Source organism: Equus caballus, chromosome 15 (assembly GCF_041296265.1).
Source record: "Equus caballus isolate H_3958 breed thoroughbred chromosome 15, TB-T2T, whole genome shotgun sequence".
Classification (NCBI taxonomy): domain Eukaryota; kingdom Metazoa; phylum Chordata; class Mammalia; order Perissodactyla; family Equidae; genus Equus; species Equus caballus.
Genome location: NC_091698.1, coordinates 74762504 through 74780839, shown reverse-complemented (window position 1 = coordinate 74780839; position 18336 = coordinate 74762504). Strand labels below are relative to the sequence as shown.

Below are 18336 nucleotides of genomic sequence, written 5' to 3'. Positions count from 1 at the left end.
TTTAGGCTATCCTAGAGTAGATTTGGCATCAGAACCTCATAGAATGGATTTAGTGATTTACATATATCCTAGTCTCTGATGTGGATTAAGTACTATAGCTATTTTTATTTATAGAAACTTCCTGTGATATTATCCTGGGTCATTTCTTATTGGGGGGGGGGTAGATATTTGACACCCCCTTTCAATATCTCCTATAGATAGTTGTTCTAGTTGACTGTAAAGTTTTTAGAACAAAGTTCAGCAATGTACGCTTTCCTAGTAGAAAATTGTCCATTTCATCTAGCTTTAAAAATTATTGGCAATAAATTACACATAGAATTTTTAAAATAATTTTTCATAGCCTCTGAACTGGTGGTTACATCTCTCTTTTTTGTCCTACCTTGTATTCTTTCTCTGTCTCTCAATTCCCCCCTCCCTCATCCGACTTGTCAGAACTTTTATCATTTTATTAACCTTTTCAATCTGTTTTTTCAAATAGCTATCAGAGCCCACATAGGAATTAATACATTTTTAATGACAGTAAAAGTGGTTCCTTATATTATAGTGCTTTGGAATCCTGTTGCATGAAGCAGTTTACTTAAAGATAAAGAATAATAGACAGAATAACGGTCTTAAGTGGTGCTACTTCCTGTATAGCTTTGGGTAAATAATTGTTCAGACCTAGGGTTTCCTTCTGTATAAAATGGATGGCAACATGTGCCCTGCCCACTGCACAGCGTGGCTGCAGTGATCAGGTGAGCTCATGTGTGTGAGACTGCTCTGAAAACTGTGATGTACCTACAGACAAGGTCATGAAATATGTCACTTCATGAAATATATGTTGCTTTTAGGCTGTATAGAAAAAACGAACAACCCCTCTCATAATTCTTTTAAAGCAATTTTCTACATCACAAAGATCATATAGACTCTCCTCTCTGAAAACATTTATAGGATTCGTCCTGAGGAATTATTTTAGTTTCAGGGGAAAATATTTCCTCATCACCCTCCCCCCAACATAAAAAGTTCTCATTCTACTAAATTAGAAATGTGCACTAAAGACCCATTCAATAAAGGGCACTGAAATGGAAATTAACTCAAGTCTGCTTTCAATTAATTTCAATTCCCCAAAGTGCCAAACTTTCCTTTTCTGTCACAGCAGTAATTGGAAAGTAATAGACAATCCTAAGTTTTCATGGTTTTATGCGTATATGCGTGTGGGGGGGTATACATTCTAGGTCAGTCTGGAGGAGGGTCAGGAGATTTTTGGTATTCTTTAGGCTACTATTAAGTTTATTAATATTATTGTTTGAATTAATTTCATAAAAATCTGGCTATAACTTCTTAGGTTAACATTTCAACATTCCTATTTCTCTATTGCAATAATTTTAGAACCTTTGTTTTTAAGCAGCAGAAACTGAGTTTGAAAGGAAATCCTTCCCAAAAAGCTGCAGTCTGTGAATCAGACAAGAACAGAGAAACCCTGGTTGAGGGATGGAGGGGGGCGCAGGACCTCACCAGCCTGGTGGCTTTCTCTCTGCCCCCAAGGCAAGCTCAAAAGAGCCTGAAGGCTTCAAAGAGTACAGACTGAAACCATTGCTCTATATAAGGATCAGCCATGACTTAGAGACTAACAGGTATTTCCTCAAAACTTAATAGTATTTTCCCAGGGGGTCTGCCAAGGCCCACATGGGGATTTTTAGAGGCACTGCTGTTGCAGAGATGGAAAGAAAGGAGGAAGGCTGGGAAGGAGTAGAAGCCATACTAACTTGATGAGAGGAATGTGGCAGCATCTAATGGTTATTTGAAGGTGGGCAGTTGTTCAAGGGCTACGAAGGGCAGAGTAAAGAATTACTATTGGGCTCAGACAGTGAGAGATTCCCATAGAAAATGAAAAAGACTACAAGTAAGATCTCAAAGGGAATGTCATTATGTAGTAAAGCTCTTTCCAGAAAAGGTCATACTACTTTCCCATGTAATCTTGTTATTCTACCTTTTAAGATGTGCCTTTCAATATATATTACTCATTAATATGATCATGCTCTTCACACTAGTAATTCTCTTCTGGAAACCTAAGCTAAGAAAAAATGTCTTAAATATGAAAAAAAAAGCTATATTCCTTTTAATTCTCATCTATTATGGTGAAAAACAGAAAACTATCCTAATATTCAATAATTGGGGAAGGGAAAGAAAACAATGACACATTTCCTCAAACAACTATTTTTCAGTGACTAAATATAATGATTGTGAAACTATTTGGAGAAAGCCAGGCGTGATAAAAGCATCTGAAAGTTCTGAAATCACAGAGACTTGGTTCCAATTCTCGCTCCCTCTGCCATTTCTTATCCATGATCTTGGGTGTATTATTGCCTTATTTTCCCAAGCCTCGATATCCTCATCTATAAAATGAGGATAATGATACAGACGCAACAGGACTGATATGAGGATTCAATTAAATGTGACAATATAAATAACAACTAAGCATAGTGCTTGTTACATAGCAGCTGTTCAGTAAATGTTACTTCCCTGTCCACCATTCCCCATGTAACACATGGAAAGATGCTTGTGCTCTATCAAAAGATCTGTTGACAAACTTAAAGAAAGACATGGTTTCCAAGAAAATGCAAATTACAAAATTAAGTAGAAAACTGAAGTGGACCAATTATTTTTGAAGAAATTGAAAATTGTTTAAAGATCTGTCTACCTTTTTTAAAAAAAGGCACTAGGGCCAAATGGTTTTATAGCTATACTCTACTATCTTTTAAAAAACAGATAATTTCAATTTAATTGAAATTTTTCTAGATTTTAGAAAGAGATTGAAAACTGTAATTCATTTTAAGAAGCTAGCATAAACTTAACGCCCAGAAAAGAATAAAAAACAATAAACCTTCCACAGATCAAAATCACTCATGAATATAGATGCAAAATGTCTAAATATTAACAAATAAAATCCAGCAGCGTATCAAAAGAACTATGTCCTGTGACCAAGCAGATATTCCAGGAATGTAAGGATGACTCAACATCAAGGGGTCAGCATAATTCATTACAACAATGAATTAAAGGAGATGAAAGCAATTCTATCAATAGCTGCTGAAAGTTCTAATAAAATCCAACATCCATTCCTGATAAGAAAGTTTAATAAAATAAGACTAAAAAGAAATTACTTAAGTATGATATAGATTACTTACCAAAGACAGCAAATATCGTTCTAAATGACTTTAAAGCCATTTACATTAAAATCAGAAAATGGATGATGTCCACTGTCACCATTATTAATAAACATTATCCTGGAAGCTCCAGCAAATACAATAAGTTAGGACAATGAAATAACTAGTGTAAGTATTTAAAAATAAGGATTAAAAGTCACCCAGAAAACTAAGAAATATTCATTTAAAAAAATCTTCCATAATTAATAAAGTAATTCAGTTAAAGTGGCTGAATATAAAATAAATGTACAAAAAATAAAGAATACCAAAACCAAAATGGGAAAAATGGCATTCACAATAGCAATAAAAATTATGAAATATTTAAGAACAAATTTCACAAGAAAAGCATAGGACCTTTAAGAAAAAAACTATAAAATCTGATTGAAAGGCCTAAAACCATATCCAGACAAATGGAAAGAACTATGCTGCTCTTGGATGACAAAATTCAGTGTAAGAAAAATGCCAGTTCTTCCAAATTAATATATAAATCCTACTCAATTCCAATGAGAATCCCATTTTTTTTTTTTTGGAATGTGAAAATTAATCTTGGAGTTCATTTATTCATATGGAAAAATAAGTGTCAGGAAAAGAAACTATATTAAAAAAAGGTTGACTTGCCTTACCAAATATTTTTAAAACATGGAAGAACATTGATAATTTGTGATTTTGGAGTGGAAATAGATAGAAAGATCAGAATGGAATAGAGAGCCCACGATAGATCTCAGTGTATATGGGAGTTTGATATGTGACAAAAATGATATTTCAATTTCATGAGGGAAAAGGATGATTTAAGTAATAACTGGTGCAGGTACAAGTGACTATCCATGTTGAAGATAAGGAAATTGAACACCCCCTCACCCCATATATAAAAACAAATTCCAGATGAATTAAACACTTAATAATAATAAAAACCCTAGAAGAAAATTTAGGAAAACATATATATAAAAATTTGGGACTGCAGAGATCTTAAACCAACTCAAGAAACCTAGAAGCAATTAAGGGAAAATATTTGACTAAATAAATTTTTAAGTGTTTCAGTAGCAAAAGTGACCACAAAGTCAAAAGACAAAAAGATAGATGGGAAAAATATTCATAATTCGTATGACAAATAAAGATCTAATATCTATTTAACAAAAGCTCTAACAGATAAGGAAAAGGCAGATGACCCAATAGAAAAATACACAAAGCAGAGGAATAGATAATTCACAGAAGAACAAATCTAAATGTCCAGTAAGTATATGTAGAGATGCTCAATAGTACCAGCAATCAGGAAGACTAACTATGAAATAACACTTGTCACCCATCCGACTGGCAAGAACTAAAAAGTGTAAATATCCACTACTGGCTGGGATGCAGGACAAAAGATACTCATGCAATATTCCTGGGTAAGTGAGAATAATTATAGCCTTTTGGGAAAGCAGCCTAATCATATCTATTAGACCCCCACATGAGTAAAAGCACCAATATGTAAGTCTCTGTGTACCAAGATGTTTGTTATGGCACTGTTTGCAGTGACAAAATAATGGGCATAAAGAGAATGCCCATTGATAAAGGAATGATTAACACAGGTCATCAAAACCATAGATATTATGCAGTCATTAAAAATTAATTTGTTGGATCTATAACCAATCTTTACCTGGAATCAAATTAACTTGGAAAGATTGCCACGATGTATTATTAAGTGAGAAAGATAAGATGCAGAGAGGTATAGTACGAACCGACAATGACAGCCCCGCTCCATATATGTACACTCTGTACATGTGTTCGTATGTGATTATGTGAGGATGGAGAAAGGAGTGGAGGAATGCCAGCAGATTGTTAACATCGGTTGGGACTGGGGAGGAACACTCATGCCCTCTGCTCAAATGGCCACAATAAAAACAACTGGAATGGTAAGGATCCATTAAAAAAAAAAAACGTAAAATGCTTATGCTACAATATAGGTAAAAAAGTAGATACAAAATTATAGGTAGGCTCCATGAACAATCATATAAAACATCCAAGAGAAAAAAGATTGGCAGACAACACAACCAAATCATGATGGCTGTTTAAGCAGAGGCATTATAGTTATTTTTTCTCTATATTTTCCGAATTGTCTTAAATGTAGTCTTGTTGTTTTTATAATTAAAGAAACAAAATAAAGTGGCTGGCCCAGTGGTGTAGTGGATTAAGTTTGTGTACTCCTCTTCGGCGGCCTGGGGTTTGCAGGTTCAGATCCTGGGCACAGACTTACACACCACTCATCAAGCCATGCTGTTTTGGCATTCTACATACAAAATGGAAGAAGATTACCACAGATGTTGGCTCAGCAACAATCTTCCTCAAGCAAAAAGAGGAAGGTTGGCAACAGATGTTAGCTCAAGCCAATCTTCCTCACCAAAAAAAAAAAAAAAAAAAAAAGACAGAAAAAGAAATAAAATTTTCAATTTACTTTCTATTAACCACACATCTTTTTTAATGTCTTGAAATCAGTGACCATATGTACATATGTGACCTTGATGATGTCCTAGCTCTGAAAATGTGTAAATTTGCATTTTAACTATGATATATGGAGGGTTTTTTGGGTTTGTTTTTTAGTTAGTTGTAGATAAGATAACTGAATCCCCAAGAATTACTTATCCATAAAAATCTCTTAAAAATATAGCTTTACATATTTCAAGATTTTTCCCCCAAATAGTAACAGAAATCATTTCTAACGATAATTTTCAAAGCTATGTGGCTCTGGGCAGGTCACTTCTCTTCCCATCTGCAGCCTTCAGTGGCTTCACCTATAAATGATGGAGTTGGATGAAATAATCTTCTCAGGGCCTTTTGGCTCTAACATTACGTGATTTAATTATGTTCATTATGGAATGCATTAGATATCAAATAAATTAATAACTTGAAGGAGAAGAAAGTTTTCATCTTAGCAATGCTTATATCAGCTTTGAAAGACATTCAGATAGCTAGGGAAGATGCCCTACCTTGACATAACTTTCATGCTCATATGAAAAATGGGCAAGATTCCAAATAGCATGTGGCCTTGACCTTTATAGCCTTCATTTATAACCATGTAGCTGTTGACCAATGCTTTTTCATCCCTGTGTACCCTCCCACCCCGCCAACTTGTTATTTTGCTTTACAGACTTCAAAATGTGAATGAAAAGTTTTAATTCTACTTTCTTGAGGGATAATTTATATAGGATAAAATGCACCCAATTAAGATATATACTTTGATGAATTTTGACAAATTTATGCATCTGGATAACCACTACCACGATTAAGCAATAGAACATTTCTATCATCCTAAAAAGTTCCCAGCGCCTTTTCCCAGATAAGTCTCCACCTCCTACCCTAGGTAACTACTGATCCGCATTTTGTCACTATAGATTAGATATGTCTTGTCTAGAGCAATGAACAAAGTTTTAACTTGTGTTTTCTCAGTCTTGGGTAGTATTAATATACTATTTTGATTGTTTCAATCAGGTTACCTAGTTGCAAGCAACAGAAAACTACTTTGACTGATTTAAGCAGCAAAGAAACTTGTTCAAAGAATACAGCTCATAGAATTGCTGGGAGACTGGTGAATCAAGTTTGGGATAATGCAGCCTGCAAACAATGCCCCAAATCATATAGTACAGCTGTTCTGGTGAGGAAAGCACCCAAAGCAGCGGCTTAGTTACCTAAACTGTCTGCACCAGATCATGGTCACCACCGCTACTTTTGCTGCCACTGCTGTCTTAGGAACTCTTTCTATTTTTTAGAAAGTAGAAAGTATATCAAGTATACGTGTCTTAGCAATCCTTCTGCAACTGCTAGTGTCTATTGGAGTGGGTGCATCTGAGTGGCCTATCCTTGGTCATGCGTCCGTTATGTCTTAGCTTCAAGGGAAGCTAGGAGAACCTGGCGTTTTCAGCCTCTATAGCAGGTGGCATCTGATCAAGCCTCCTAAGGTGAGGGAATCCCCCAATCATTGGAAAAGATTAAAATTCTAGATGACGAAAAAGAGTGCCAAGGCCCACAAACTGACGGTGTTTGTTTGTTTGTTAGATTGCATTCTGAACTTGCAGCTTCGTGTCTAACGTTCACTCCAGCCAGGCCACATTTGATAAGTATCTCCTGGGTGTAAAGGAGTCTACCAGATGCTGAAAGTGGGGACGAGGTCATCAAGAAATGTGTTTTTAATGAAATAGAATAGAAACAGATGTGTTGGCCTTCATACTTACTCAAGTTTTTTCTTCTTAATATAATTTCTCTAAACTATAGCCTGCTAATAAAATCAATGGGTCTAAATTAATTGTCAAAACTACCATAATTTTAACTAGTGAATTTCATACTTATTCACAAAATATTGGTTTATTTTTTAAGCTAAATATTTACTCAATCTTTTCACTCTTCTGAAATTGCATAAACCTAAGTTGCCTCTAATAGCTGTGTTCATCCCAATTGTTTTAAGTTAACACATAAAGGAAGTCCAGTTACTTTGTCAGTTCTACCCGCTATCACTTACTCTTCATTTCGATTGACAGGTCCAGGGAAGAGGGGATGGCCTGACTGGGGACAATGAAGATGCAATCCTGAAGAATAAGGCGGAGGAGAGAAGAAACAGGCACCATGGAAAAAACCAAGACAAAACAAGGTTAGATTTTTCCTATGTCTTTCTTCAGGGCTCAGGATTCAAGAAATGTAGGTTTTAGTCTTGTCTTGCCATTGTCTCAAAACATGATAATATGTTAACTTGACTATTCTCATTTGCTTATCATCATATAATAACCATGTAGAACATAGACTTGGTGCTGGAGAAACAGGAAATGCTATATATTGAATTTGGTTAGAGTAGTTATTTTATTTTTCTTAGCAGTAACTTTAGGACTGCCTCAGAACAACCTGCTGAATAAGGCCCAGATAGAGATTCAACCGATAGACCTCCAATACCTTCTAGGCTAGCCTAGAAACATAAGTGCTGTATCTTTTAATCTTTACCATATAGAATCAACAACACAGAAGTGGGTTCTGTTATCGTTTCCAATTTACGGAAGAGAAAACAGTCATAGAGAAGTCAGGCTACAACCACAAAGTGTCCAAGTTCAATCTGGGAATCCTGGTCTCTGTTCCCAAGTTCAGGTTCTTGCCGTGATTACCATGCTGTTGGGACATAGCATAAAATGGGCTACATAATCTTTACTCAGGCTTATATGGGGAGTTTTGGTAATCTCAAACCATTTGGACTTTATAAGGCAGCCCTCGATGTGTATATGTTCTGGGCTGAGGTTATGTGTTATTTGTGAACTTACTGAGGCTGGGTCCTCTAAGGAAGGGTTTCCTATACCAGCATGTCTTAGGAGAACAATATATACATCCACACAACCAAATCTTTGCAACCAGGGCTTTCATCCATAAACTCCTTGATTCACATAATGTGACATAATAGAGATGTAGCTAAATGGGTTAGCAACGAGCTGCATGTTCTATGTGGATTTCCTCATCTTCATGGCCAAACAAGGTGGTTATGAAAGGTAGATTCTAGGCCAAACATTTTTCTCGCTGGGTTGTAAATGATTTTTATAACAGACTACTTCCTTTGTGTTTGCCATATGTTTCAAAGTCTCTAGTGTTGACAATACTGTTTTCTTTCTGCCTGCATCCTTCTCAGAAACTTTCCATTGACAATTCCCTTCTATCAACCCTCTAGCTCAGGAGGACAGTGAGATTCCCTTAGCTGATCTGGGCAGTGATGGGCAGGCAGAGTTCAGAAGTTTGGCAATGATCAGAGGCAGGAGAAGTAAGGCGTATTTTCTGCAGGCCTCCTGAGAACAATAGAGTGAGGACTGACAGGTGCCTGGTGAGCAGCCTTCCTGACTCTAGACCTACCCCCGCAGGTAAACTTCAGTCAGCCCCAAGAACACGAGGGAGACCCCTCATGGGCATTCCCATCTGGCTAATTCATGATCATTAATCATTCAGTGTGGTTGAGAAACTTCCCCACCACGGTAGAACGTGATTTTTACTACAAGAGTTATATTAGGTAGATATGGTTTGCTCATTAGGACGTGAATATAAAATCACCTACACAAGTTTGTGTTTTGTTCTTGTCGAATCATTGGTCTCTTGTCGTGCAGGCACAGATTTAGGATCCTATATGTCCCCCTATTCCCTGCATGTGTCTGAAGAGGATAGGGACAGAATGAGCTGTGTTAATTGAAGAGAGCTTTTTCTCCCTACAGGAGAGAATGAACATATTCCGATGAATAATCCTTCCACACAGATTTACCAGGTAAAGACAAACAGATTGTTTTGAATGATCCTATATGTAATAGTGATGAGTGTCCTTTATGTGTAATTTTTTTTAGCACTCGCAAATGTTTCCACATATATCATTGCATTTGTTCACTTAACAAGACTGTGAGATAGGCAGGGCAGAGAGCACCATTCACATTGTACTTTTGAGAAAACTGATTATTGAAGCACAACTTATCCAGTTTATAAAATACAGCACCACCATGCCTACATCAGCTCCACTTTTCTTGCCTGTTGCCACCATCGCCATGGCCCTTACATCACGCAATAACATTTTCATCAGAGAGACGGAGAGAGCAAGATCTGTTTTTCTTCGTTTCCTATTTTAGCAGAAAGAATTGAGAATTGAAAGGGCGTTTCCAATGCAAATGTTCAAATATGGTGGATGAAAAAGTTTTTAAATTCCTTTAAAACAATAGGACTAATTTAATTTATAAGTAGTCTGCAAAACATTATGTAATATGTTTGCAACGAGGATCACATCAGCCTGCTTTGGTTCTCTAAATAGTATTTATTTGACTTCTACCTTTCAACTGTAAGTTTAAAGGAAATTCTGTCCTTAAAAATCATGCAAGTTTATTCTGACATAATTTGTATGTAAAAGCAGCTTGGGCTAGGGTAACCTAATCCCCGCCAAGCTCCTCTCTAGAGTTAAGGCAGTATTATTTGGAATATACAGGGAAGAAAGAATTGAGAGGGCTTGGTGTGGGTTGGGAGAAATGGTGATTTCAAAGTTAGCTTAAAGCCAACTTAAAGGTTTTTAACCCTGGTAACTAGGAAAAAAAACTGGCCTCCCAAATAGAGATATGAGAATCCAGCACAGATAGTTTGGGTAACAGATGTTATTTAGGTTTGTTGAGTTTAAGTGATAATAAAGTAAAAATAACAACTAGTTCCCAGAAACAGCATGCAAGTGATCATTGCTGTGGGCCCAATTAGGGCAAGCCAGCACAGGATTATGAAAATAGTTTTTAATCATGTTGCTCCTAGACCCACACCAGCAATGGGAGGGGCATAAAGGAAACAGCCTCATTTCAATTGAATGCATATTTATTGAGCAGTTACTATGTGCAAAATCTACTGCTTGGCCCAATGGGAGATGAAACAGACATTCTCATTGATTTTTAAGTGTCCACAATGCAGAAAACACATACAATAAAAAGCTCATACAAGCTAGGCTGTTGGAAGGATTCCAACAGAGGCATTGATAACATTCTATGGGATATGGGGGAGGGATGAACTAATATTGGCTGCAGGATTTGAACCAGGCTTTTAAGGACAAGGTGCTCATTTGGTAAGTGTATACGGGGAAGGGTATTTCAAGCAGAGGGACCAGCTTGAACAAAGTCCTAGAAGCAGGAGTGAGTCTTCACTCAGGGCTGATTTGATGCCTCACTTGTCCAAGACCTCCAGATGTCTTCCCTGCCCACCGCCCTCTGTTCACGTCTGACCTGTGTATGGCATTTGAATGAGTGTATCTCTTTAAACTCAGGTACGATTTAAAGTCTATTAAAATTTTTATGTAGGTCACTCCCTGAATGTTGGCTAAATATAGCTGCAGTGGGGGTGGCCTCATTCTCTTATTGTATCACAAATCCAAGTACATCTGTTCACAGTGGAACAAATGAAGCAGTGCAAGTGAAGTTGGTCTATATGACCTCTGTGATGCTGTGATTATAACCCCATCCTTGTTTTAAAAGAAAGCTTCCTAAGTCCCAGTCTGTGTGCTCCAAGCAACATTTAACCAAAAGAAGACGAAGGAGCAGAAGTAAAGAAAGAAGAAGAGGAAGAGGAAGGGGAGGAGCAGGGAGAGGTTAACTATAACAGAGCACAATCTATTCTAAAAAGGCAGAGCAGAATATGAAATCTGAAACAAAATGACATTTCAGCCATTCTCTATCTTCTTATTTTATTTTCTTGATACATACCCATCCCTACCTGACATTATAGTAAATATTAATTTGTTTGTTTTTTGATTGTCTGTCTCTTTCTCTAGAATGTAAGCTCCAAGGGCAGGGATTTAGTCAATTTTTCTCTCTATTGTATTCTCAGCACAAACTACAGCGCCTGGAATATAATACATATTCAATAAATATTAGTTGAATGAATGAATGAGTGAATGAATATCTGCAAGACATATATATTGCTTTGAACCAGGAGGTCTGATGCAGTCATTCAGTCTGGTGCCAAATGGTGCTTGGAAAATTGTCTGGTTCTAATAAACTCCAAAGGGGTTTAAAAGGTTAAATATAAAAAGTCAAGCCATAAAAGTTTAGAATAAGTCAATATTTATTTTGTCTCTGGATGTGAAATATCTTTCTAAGTAAAAAAGCACTGGAAGAAATCACTAAGGAAAGGGTTAGAGGGTTCATCCACATCACAATTTAAAATTTTCCCAATGTAAACATATTTTCAACAAGTTCAAAGGCATATAACAAAATCTGGAAAATTCTTACAAAAAATATTACAAAGGCTTAATGATATACAAATAGTTCATGGAAATCAATAAAAAGGAAGCTTCTGAGACCTCAGTAGAATATGGGCAAAGAACACAGACAATTTACCAAAGTAAATTACAGATGGCTGATAAACAGAAGAACAGGTTGAAGCTCAAGGAAACGATGATTAAAACAAGGAGCAGTATTTTTTGACTACCTAATTAACAAATAATAAAATAATTAATAATATTTAGTTCTGATGAGTGTGTGTAAATTGGTGGAAACTTTTAGGAAAATCATTGTTAAAATGCAGTAAAAGTGTTAAAATATTCATACTCCTCATTGGCTCCTTTTCTTTGGATGGCCTTTACCTCCTTGGTAAGAATAAGGTACAGTGACCCAAATCAGGGCACAGAAGCCAAGAGGAGAATGAGCACTCGCATCTCCGAGTGCATTCCAGGTAGCATGACTGCCAGGACAGGTGAGTCAGTGTGGATGCACCGACTGATCCTTGGGTGTACTGGTTCAGTGTACTTCCTCCCTTTTGTTTGAACCCAGGTCTATTCCCTTTTTCTCTCGTCCTCTGTCCACTGTACATAGCCCTCACAAAGTCCATCCCAATCTCTTTTCCAGAGCCAGATTGTGCTCCTTCACCATTGATTATTTCATTTTGCATACGGATTTTTAAATTATGATTCCATTAACATGAGAAGTTGGGGAGAGGGACCCACAATTAAGGCAACAGATGTAACTGCACAATTTAGTCTTAGCTCAATCCTCACACTAATGATTTGAACTCCAACTGTGTTTTTGGCTCACTTATAGCCTTAGGAATGTAAACACTGCAGCTTCTTCCATTTATATTACTAATGTTTCATATATCATGTCCAAGACATGTTTTTCTACATACACTAATTTAGAACATTACACATCATACAGTGTGTTTCCAAGAATATTCAACTATATTATTATAACTTTTCAAGCCCTCTGGTCAAATATATTTTGTATACTTATTAATTAATTGAATATATTGTCTTCCTCCAATATAGTAGATTTCCCTTTGGCTCAAATACTACCTAACATCCTTTGACTCACAGTAATTTCATATTTAGGAATTTATCCTAAGGAAATAATCTGAAACACAGGAAAAGCTTTTCAAAAAAGCATTATATGTCAGCATTATTTATGATATTGAAAAATTACAAACAACATAAATTTCCAACAAGAGTGAATGGGTAGGTAAACTCTGGCACACCCATAGGATGGAATATTATGTAGCCATTAAAAATAGACACTTGGGAAAAATTTTGAAGGCTATGGGAAGGGGTTTATAAGAATGTTAGGCAAAAAAAGGGGGGGAGCAGAATCAAAATATATCTGTAGTGTGATTTCAACCATATAAATATCTATATTTATATACATAGAACAAAACAGAAAGAAATGTGCCAAAACATTAATGGTTGTATTAAAGTAATGAGATTTGGGGGGATTCTCTTTTTTCTTTTTCTCTGTAATGGAAATAATTTAAGAAAATGAGTATGTGCTGAAAGGATCTCTAATTGAAAACTATGGGAACCAGTCCTACAGTAATAGGTTTCATCATCAAAACTGCCATTGACAGTTTTCTAGAATTTGTGTGTCCTATTTGAGCCCCAGTCTCTTTTTACTGTTGAGGAATGTCTTCTAACACTAGAGAAGTTAACTCTACTAGGCCTGTGCTACATCCGGGGATCGATAAGATAAATTCCCAACACACCAGGCTTCATATCAGCTTCAATAATGCCCTGTAAGAGGGAGGTTAAGGGTCAACCTCTGCAGAGAGTGTAGAGGAGTAGATTTGGGGAATTTAGTCTTGACAGTTCAAATAAACTCCTGCCCACTTTGTGTTTTAAATCATGGCATTTTCTGGGGATTAATAAAGAGGCCTAAAATTAGGAAGATGGAAGTTGTAGAAAGACCATATTTCTTCTGTAGCAACCCTGGTTTAGGGGGAAACCAGAGCAATTACCTTGGCATCCTTGCCGTCATGTGCTACTTCAAAACACCTGGGTTTTTGCTCTTATAGAGCCTTTAGTCAGGTGTTGTAGGAATTTGACACACCTCGTGGAAGTTTCTCAAATCTTGACATTTATGACTTTGCAGAGTTCTCAAGGCACAGGCTCAATCCCCTGCATTTGCCTCAGAGTAGCCTTCTGACCTTGATAATGGGACAGAAAGTAAGGAGAAGTCTGTGTAAGAAACAAATTGGAACTACTGGCATAATTTATGAATATTTAGTTTGAGGGATCTTTGGTGGAAAAAAAGTTGGAAGACATTGACTCAAATTCATCTTAAGAAGAGTTAAGAAGCCAGAAAAGTAAAGAAAATTGAGAAACAGAAATTAAGACCAGGAAATAGGAAGAATTCAGACTCCTCTCCCCTATTTCTTTGAGCCTAAGATGCCCTCTGTGGTACCCTAGGCTTCGAAGTACAAGTCTTCCCTGAACCTGCCTCCAGTGGGAGCCCGCCTCCAGCGGCAGGATGGAGGGATCATAACCTCTCTAGAGCAGCTTCATGAAAAAATCAACGAGATGAGGAACGTGTTCAACTCGCTGGAGAACAAGGTAGAAACCCATTTCTAATCCTTGGGGTGGGCTGTGGGCTGCCAAATAAGAAAGCTGAAAAGAGAGCAGAAAAAAGATGTTAAGTCCATGTCTTCAGAATATTTTTTATTCACAAAAGAATGGCCAGTTGGTACTGGAAAACCAGTCTGTAGCAGCTAAAGAGATTAAGAGCCCTAAGCATCTTAAAGGTGAGATGTTGTCTCAGGTGTGTGATTGTGCTCACCTGGCATCTCCTCCTTGACTGATCAGCGTTGTGAAGCTGTTTATAAAGCAGTAGGGTTACATCTGTGGCAGGTACCCAAGGGGATCAAAGTAAAATATGGGAAGGAGATGGGCTCATACCTCAAAATTCCCAACATCCCTATATAACCTGGCTGTTAGGGAAAATTTTTGATAGTTCTTAATTTTTTGAGAGTTGGGGTTCTACTGGTAAGAAAGAGTCCTTTTCCCTAGGACCCTCCTGCTGTCTTTTGGCCCCTGGGGAAAACTCCACTCATTCACCTCAGGAAGCAGTGATAATGAAACCTATTTCTGTCGGATAGTGGTTCCCTTTTTTTTCCAAGCAGGAAACCTGAGCGAATTTTGGAGCACCTGAATGAATGTCAGATTTCCTTCCTTCAATTTTAAAACTTGCATAAATTTTGCTTTGATATTACATAGCCGTTGATTTTGTTTATTTTGCTCACAGAAGATGAATTTATATAATGAGAATTACCAGATCAAAAGTAGTTGATTTAGTGAGTTAATCCACCGTGATTGACTGAATTAGGACACGTGCTGAAATCCATTGCAGAGATTAATTAAAATAAAAAATGATTGGAATGAAAAACATTGTTCATGTTGTTTCCCAGTCTTCCAGCCCCAAACACTTGACATCTTGCTTTTTTCCTCAGAATGATCTCTTCGGTTTGTCTTATTTCTCCCTCGAAAGAAAACTTTGTGAAGCACAGTGGACCACAAAACCCTATATTTTAAAAAATATGGTATAGGAGACTAAGTCATTTTATAGTGGGAGGTGCCATTGCAAGTTGGAACCATTTGGACGAGCAGATTCCAAAAATATACATTTGACGGAATGTTTAAGAAATATACATTTGATGGAATTTTAAGGCACCTGGATTTTAATTTCCATCCCTTTAAGATAAGAATACTTGGGGGATACTTTTAATTATAGAATGAACCTACTAAAAAGTTCTGTTTTAAAGAGAGATCTGTAGCTAAGAGTTCCTCTACTTAGCAGAGCATAAGATCGTGTCAAGAAAGTAATGTTATTGTTATCTTATTGTTATTATTATCTAAACTTTCTGTCTGTTGAAAATACTTTTTACATTTGTTCAATAAATAAAACTGAACTTTAGAAGTGCTCCATTTTCTCCACATTTCTGTCTGTGCTTAACTTTTTTCTTTCTTTCTTTTCTTTTTTTCTTTTGCTGAGGAAGACTGGCTCTAAGCTAACATCTGTTGCCAATCTTCCTCTTTTTTGCTTGAGGAAGATTGTCCCTGAGCTAACATCTGTGGCAATCTTCTTCTAGTTTTTTTTATGTGGGATGCCACCACAGCACGGCTTGAAGAGCTGTGCATAGGTCTGCACCTGGGATCCAAACCCGCAAACCCCAGGCTGCCAAAGTGGAGTGTGCAAACTTAACCACTATGCTACCGGATCAGCCCTTTGTGCTTAACTTTTTGATTTGCAACTTAAAGGAGGAGAATTAAAATTTCTCGAACACCAAGCATGCACGGCGGCAGACACTTTACCTACATTTATTAATTTAATTGTCAAGCAGCCCTGTGAAATAGATGTTACTATAGCTATTTTATGGATGGGGAAACTGCTGCAAAGAGGTTAAAAAACTTGCCAAAGGTCTTGGTACTTGTAGGAGAGAGCTAGAATTTGTACCTTTGTACCTTATCTGACTCCAAAATTGACACCCTTTTCATGGTGTGGAAGGTGACAAGAGAAGTCCAATGTGTGCATTCCTACATGATCAGGCTTGACTGCTGAAGACAATTCGTATCCCTGTGAACAACAGTGCTGAGCTCCTACCATTGTAGATATTTCTGTGCCCTCCTTATGGATTAAAGCCCACTGCCACTGAAAATGTCATTCTCTCTTTTTCCATGACATCGTTTAAGCATATACATAAAAATAAATTCTTCCCTTTCAAAGAAATTCTCAGAAAAGCTTAGTTATTACTCTTTTATCATTTAATTTTTTTAAGGAAAAAAAGAACTGAATTTCTTCGTCTTCTCCTAACAAGTAGGGATAATATGATCCATCCCTTCTTTCACGGAATTTGAAGAGTTACCCAATCAAGATTGTCTTTCACATGCATATGTTGCTTTTCAAGGTTTTTAAAAATCTCATTTTAATCAAAGGTGTTAGAATAAATAGCAGCTTGCAGGAATACTTGTAAACTTAATTACTTGCTTGATTTCTTGTCACTATCAAGCTTTAGCATGTGCTGTATAAAAAGGACCCTCTTTTCCCTAGATGAATGGGCCAAGGTTGTTTTAAGTTGTCCAAACTTTAGTCTACCAGTAAATGAGGTCTGTAGATTTTCAAGAGCCTGATTTCTCAAACAACAGAAAAAACCATGGGGTCAATGGTACTACTTATAATAATTTATAGCAAGTTGAATTCACTCTTCGTGTACTGTTTAGTTGCAGGCCCTAGCCTCTGAACTCAAAACTGGTTTCACGGAAGCAATGCAAGAACTGTCAAGAATTCAACATGGAGAATATGCTTTGGAAGAGAAGGTTAAGAGCTGCAGATGTTCCATGGAAGAAAAAGTTACCGAGATGAAGAATTCATTAAACTATTTCAAGGTAGGCTCCTCTTTTGTGTCCCTGCTGAAGAGAGATTCTTGGCTTTAATATCAGAAGTAGAAAACTTCGCATTTTGCATAACAGCCAAATATCAGAATTTTCTCTTTGGCTCATTCACTAATTATCATGGAAAAACATCTATGTCATGTTTTTTTTTCTTGTATCTCTGTGTTAAAATCAGAGGGCACAATAGAAGTAAAATTTTCATCTCTCATTCATTCCACAAATACGTATTAAAAGCTTACTATGTACTAGATATTACGTTATGTTCTTTTATACCATATACCAGATTAAATACATATCGATTCTTCTTTCCTAGGAAGAGCTGAGCAATGCCATGTCAATGATCCAGGCCATCACTTCCAAACAAGAAGAAATGCAACAGAAAATTGAACAACTTCAGCAGGAAAAGCGAAGAGAATCTCGAAAAGTGAAAGCCAAGTAAGTGTCTTACAAAAAATTTACCAAAGGCAAACCCATAAGCAATGGCTTTTATGGAGGCACAGGGAACATCTTCTCTGCTGTCGGCATAGTGCTACCTAGCCACTGGGCCAGCATGGGATGGACGTTACAGAGCCATTAAAGTTGGTTAATACTAAAAATAGATAGAAACTGTTACAGAAAATGCACTTAATACAATAGGAAGTTAAATGAAAATGATATGCAGTGGCATGTAGAATTTGACTTCAACTGTAAAAACATGTAAAATACATCTAGAAAGATATAGTTGAAAATGGTTGTTGTAAGATACTGAAGTCGCCAGTGATTTTCTTTTTAATTAATTTTCCAAAATTTCTCTAATGCTACTATTTTACTTCTACTATTGAAAATAAATTTATGTTAAACAATATGTCAACCAGGTTGAATCAAGTAAAGTTTCATCACTAAACATATATAATCTTTATTGTTGTACATTTTTAATATTATGTGACCCTGGAGAGTGGCTTATTGTTTTCAGTGGAAGACCTGCTGCTTCCGGGTACCTTTGTGTTGCTTTGTTAAGCGAATGTC

General features: G+C 36.6%; 1 protein-coding gene across 39 annotated transcripts in view; it reads left to right on the top strand.

Moving 5' to 3' along the window:
• Positions 1–18336, top strand: part of ARHGEF33 (Rho guanine nucleotide exchange factor 33) — a 111984-nt gene that overhangs the window by 16675 nt on the left and 76973 nt on the right. For 36 of the 39 annotated variants that reach the window (XM_070235569.1, XM_070235570.1, XM_070235585.1 and 33 more), the window contains exons 3-7: positions 7691–7800; positions 9386–9435; positions 14356–14499; positions 17161–17325; positions 17645–17766. In XM_070235569.1, coding sequence (XP_070091670.1) covers positions 7776–7800; positions 9386–9435; positions 14356–14499; positions 17161–17325; positions 17645–17766 — 506 coding nt within the window. In that variant the 5' untranslated portion in view covers positions 7691–7775. The remainder of the gene's footprint in view (positions 1–7690; positions 7801–9385; positions 9436–14355; positions 14500–17160; positions 17326–17644; positions 17767–18336) is intronic. The other 3 variants (XM_070235595.1, XM_070235593.1, XM_070235594.1) reach the window with 1 other exon arrangement.